Source organism: Lipotes vexillifer, unplaced genomic scaffold (assembly GCF_000442215.2).
Source record: "Lipotes vexillifer unplaced genomic scaffold, Lipotes_vexillifer_v1.1 scaffold802, whole genome shotgun sequence".
Taxonomy (NCBI): domain Eukaryota; kingdom Metazoa; phylum Chordata; class Mammalia; order Artiodactyla; family Lipotidae; genus Lipotes; species Lipotes vexillifer.
The window spans coordinates 327,257-331,854 of record NW_006790237.1 but is presented as its reverse complement, the minus strand read 5'-3'; the positions used below and the strand labels follow the sequence as shown (position 1 = coordinate 331,854).

The window sequence follows — 4,598 nt, the reverse complement described above, 5'->3', positions numbered from 1 at the left end:
CATGGCATGGCCGCTGAGCCTGCGCATCCGGAGCCTGTGCTCCGCAACGGGAGAGGCCACAACAGTGAGAGGCCCGTGTGCCGCAAAAAAACAAAAACAAAAACAAAAAAACTATGTGCCAGGTGCTTTTCTAAGAGCTGAAGGGCGTGGATGCGCGGGGGTGTGCTCCAGAGGACGCAGGGCAGGCTGCTGGTGCTGTATTTACCCGAACTCTGTTGATGCCGCCATAATGGGGCACCATCGCCAGCTCCAACTGAGGCTTCCGCTCTCCTTCATCCTCTTCATCGTCCCCCTCCTCCTCCTCCTCGTCACTGCTCTCGGATGGCGGGGGCTTTGTCCCATGCAGATTGTGCATCCGAAGCATCATCAATCTGGGGGAGGTGTGGCATGAATGAGGCACCGGGTGCCAGGATCCTTAGTAAGGAGGGTGGGAGGAGGCTGGAAACCCCGATTTCTAGGTCCTGAGGAAGAGGGAGCTGGAGGTTCAGGTCCCTGGTCCTGCGAAAGCGTCAGTTCTTACTCACCTGTTGCTTTGGGCGCTCTCGGCCTGGGTCCCAGCACACAGATAAAGTGTAAGAGGAAGCTCGGTCCGGTTGTCTCCCAGTTGATCCCGGACTATGTCGAAGCTGAGACAGGGGGCGCCTGGGGATGGAAGGAGAAGTTGGAAAATTAGGATGGGACAGAGGGATCTCAGTCCTCTTGAGTGGGATGTCAACCCTCTTACACACCCCAATCTTCTCTTTCAGAGTGCCTCTTAAGTTAAAGACTCAGGACCAATTGCCCCCTCAGGACCCAGGATTCCAGTCCCCTCCTTCCTCAGGACCCAGGATTCCAGGTGCCCAGGGCTACCAGTCTGTGCTCGGTGGTACAGCACGTAGGCCTCCTCGTCCATGACCAGCTCCTCTCCTTCGCGCAGCGGGGGTCCCCGGCCGGGTAGGTAGACCTGGGCCGGGCCCTTGGACCCTGCGTCGTGGGACTCGGCGTCCATAGGCTCCCCGGTTTCACACGTGCGCCGCCGACCCTTGCGCGCAGCCATCTTCAGAGCCCCCCGCCGCCGGCGCGAGGTAAGAGCGTCACTTCCGGGTCTCTCTTGCCTTCTTGTGAGGATCCTCCCTACTGCGCGGTTACCTTGGAAACCTCCTCGTTCACCAATTAGAGAGGGCAATGGGGAGAGCGGTGAAGGAGAGCTAAGGTAACTGCGTCCTGGCCTGGATAGCGTGGCCTGCAGATCCGGGGAAACTATACCCTCCCCGTGACTTTGGGGCGCTCTGCCGCAGAGCAGCGGCAAGGCCTCCTGGGATTTGTAGTTCTGCCGGAGGCCTGTTTTCCCCATCAACGAGAGGAGTTCCAAGCCCCGACTCTCTCCTCCACCTGTGACTCCCAGCCCCTTCTTTCCACTTAATTAATTATTCGTGTATGCAAATAAGAGCCCTTACTGGCAAGGAGACTAGGTTTCTGCTCCCTGAGGACCCATAAAGCCGGTTTCTTCTCCCCTCCTTGTTATGAAGGCTTTAATTTACTTCAAAATGGTTAAGTGTAGACAGGATGATATGTGTAAATCAGCTGGTTGAATCTACCCTCTAGGGGCAGTCAGTTGCCTCCGCAGGCGTTCGCCTTGCAGCTCTGGTCAGCAAGCACTTAATCAGAAAGTCCACCCTCTGGAGGCAGCTATTACAAGTGCTTCCGCTCTTTTTATTGCCCATCAGCACCACAGGTTTGGCCAATTGGCATAATGAAATGTTAGAAATAGGTTCTCATTGGTGAGATTAACGGAATTCAAGATATGTAGATTGGCTGGGGTATAATAGACACGCTCCTCGCTTGCATGAACAGGATATTAAGAACCTAGCAAGCCTCATTACCTGTTGCCACAGGAATGGGACCCTAGACTTGATCCTAAAAAAGTTTTGATCCCAGATCTTTCTTGAGTTCTCTGTCCCCCTTCTCCTTCCACCCCAACCCCTTCTCAGCCCTTCTCTTCTTAGGGTCTTTTCTCACCGCCTCTTTGAGTCTTTACCTCCCACATCCCTCCAGGGTCTCTGTTCTTGCCGGAATTCTCTTTCTGCCCCATCTTCCTCTGTGGGACTTTTCTGTTTTTATTTCCTCCAGAGAAGCTTGAGGGGGGACTAAGAAACAGACACGGAGCTCACATTGGGCTGGAGGAGGCATAAAAACATGGTTTATTCCAAACACTGCAATATGGGACAGGAGAGTGGGAAGGGAGGTTGGCGATGAGTGTGGACTCCCAGACCCCTCTCTTCCACAACCCAGCTCCAGACCCGGCTGGAGATCTGGGAAGAGGAGGCTTTTGAGGGTCTGCTGGGTCTTCACTGAAAGGTCACAAATAAGGGTTGGCTTTGGAGAGCATGTGATTAGTGGCACCTGGGGCTGGTAGTGAGGTGCGACAGGGTGGGAAGTTTTGGCCTGATGGAGGTTGGGATCAACGCTGGGGCAGTGGAGGCGGGGCTTCCGTTGGGGGCGTGTGCTAGGTCGAAAGAGGGGAAAGCTACCGCGGGCGGAAAAGGAGGAGGGGGAGTCACGGTTTGACGTCGAGGGACAGAGTCTGGTCGGGGAACTGTCTGGGGCTCGGGTCACAGTTTGGGGTCAGGGGTCACAGTCTGGGGTCGGATGACCATTTTTAGGGGTCGGAAGTCACAGTCTGGGGTCAGGGGTTTCTGTGTGGCGGGGGCCAAGGTCTGGGGTCACAGTTTGGCGAACGCGTCTCACAGTTTTGAGTCCCGATGGATGAAAGGTTAAAAACGGGCTTCCCCGGAGGCGTGGCTGGGGCCGGGGAGCTGCACAGTGATGTGGGGGCCACGGCCCCAGGCGTGGGGGAGTGACGCGGGCGTGGCGTGACCCCACCACCTCCTGCCCCATCTGGTGACGTTAAAAAGCCCTTGTCGGGTTTAAAAAAAAAGTCCAGTGGGCTCCAAGACCCATATCCCCTTGTTCCCAGGCTGGGTGAGATTTGAGGGACCAAATCCCCCCCGGCTCGAGGTGCCCCCATAGCGAGGGGCGCAGGACGCTGCTCCAGGCGGGGTCCGGCCAGTTCCATTTCCTTCCTTCCCAACCCGTGCGGGTTCTGTCCACCCCGCGTGCTCCCTCGGGCTGTGGCCTGCGCTGACCGAGGGGGCGGCGGGGCGCCCCAGGCCGCGTCATACCTCGGACTCGAGGCTGGAAAAGTGCGCCGAGCCCCGGCGGGTACTCAGGTCCCCGCCCCGGTGTCTCCGGTGGGGCGCGGCGGGCAGCGGTGGCCCCCAGTGCGCGGCGTGCGGGCACCTGCGCGCGTGGCGGGAGGGCCCGGTGAGCCTGCGCGCGGGGGCGGCGCGGGGACATGAGCTGAGGTCCTCGAGCGATCGCGAGGTGGGCGCGGGCGGCGGGAGGTCCCAGCCCCCCGCGGCGCGCCGGTGCCGGTGGTGGTGCGGCGCGGCAGCTGCGGGCGCGCGGTGCGAGGCCCGCGGGCGGGGAGGATGCGACCGCGGGCACCCGCAGCGGGCCCGGCGCCGGGGCGGGGGCCCCGCGGCCCAGGGCGGGGGCGGCGGCGCCCACCAGCCGCCATCCAGGCCGTCGTGTGAGCAGCTGAGATGGCGCGGCGGCGGCAGCAGCTCCAGGCTAGCGCAGTGGCGACAGTGCCAGGCGGCGGGGCCGCTGCGCGGGGGCAGGTAGTCCCAGCTGCCGGCGCGCCAGCCCCCGAGCTTGTCGACCGACCAGTAGCGGCCAGGCGGCGGCCCGAGGCGCTCGGCGTACGGGTAGGGGAAGTCGGCGAACCACCAGGGCTCCAGGCCGCCCAGCGACGCGCCGCCCAGGCTCTCCGAGTCCTCCGAGTCCGACGGCGACGGCTCTAGGTCAAGGTAAGGACAGGGGGGCGGCGCGGCGCGGCACGGGGGTGGCGCGGCCTGGGCTCCGCCGCCCGCGCCCCCTGCACCGCCCGCGCCCCCCGCGCCGGGGCCCAGCAGGGGCTGGCTCTCGGGGTCCGAGCGCGGCCAGCGCGTGGGCGCCGGCGGGCTCTCGTCCTCGAAGGCCAGGCGGCAGAGCGGCGGCCCGACGGCTGTGGCCGCGGAGGCCGGGGGCGCGGGCGGCGACGGGAAGCCAGGGAAGGCGCCGGCGGGGGTCTCGGCCGGCTCTTTGTCGCGCACGATGGCGAAGTAGGAGGGCGGCGGCTTCTGCGGGGGCTGCGTAGCCGGCGGAGATAGCGGGCGCCCAGTTGTGCCCCGGGGCGCGGCGCGCGCCTCGCCGACGCCCAGGCCCTGCGGCTCGATGGGGCCGTAGTAGCGGTGGAAGCCGTCGGCCAAGCTCGCGCCCCCCGGCGGCCCTGCACCTTTGGCGCGGCGCCAGCGGTCCACAGTGGCGCGCTCGCGGGGTACGAAGGGCGCGGGACCGGGAGCGGGCCTCGCCGCCGGGTACACCGGGCTGGGCAGCGGCTGCGGCGGCGGCGGGGGCTTGGCGGGCGGCGGGGCAGCCTCCGCGCTGCAGCAGCTGTACATGCCCTGCGGGGGTCGCGGCATAAGCCGGGTCAGCGCGGGATGCTGCGGACCACCTACCTTCCCTCCGTCCCTCCCTCCTCTCCGGCACCTCGAGACAGCTCCCTTCCATTTCCA

The 4,598-nt window shown here is 64.0% G+C and overlaps 2 protein-coding genes across 2 annotated transcripts in view; both read right to left on the bottom strand.

Annotated features, from left to right (window-relative positions):
- GRWD1 (glutamate rich WD repeat containing 1) overlaps positions 1-1,049 on the bottom strand; it is a 6,096-nt gene extending 5,047 nt beyond the window's left edge. The window contains exons 1-3 of the mRNA XM_007463302.1: positions 850-1,049; positions 525-642; positions 206-371 (exon numbers count right to left, since the gene is read on the bottom strand). Of these exons, the coding sequence (XP_007463364.1) occupies positions 206-371; positions 525-642; positions 850-1,036 (471 nt within the window). The 5' untranslated portion in view covers positions 1,037-1,049. The remainder of the gene's footprint in view (positions 1-205; positions 372-524; positions 643-849) is intronic.
- A 1,110-nt stretch (positions 1,050-2,159) lies between these two features.
- GRIN2D (glutamate ionotropic receptor NMDA type subunit 2D) overlaps positions 2,160-4,598 on the bottom strand; it is a 34,137-nt gene continuing 31,698 nt past the window's right edge. The window contains exon 13 of the mRNA XM_007463301.1: positions 2,160-4,487. Coding sequence (XP_007463363.1) covers positions 3,156-4,487 — 1,332 coding nt within the window. The 3' untranslated portion in view covers positions 2,160-3,155. The remainder of the gene's footprint in view (positions 4,488-4,598) is intronic.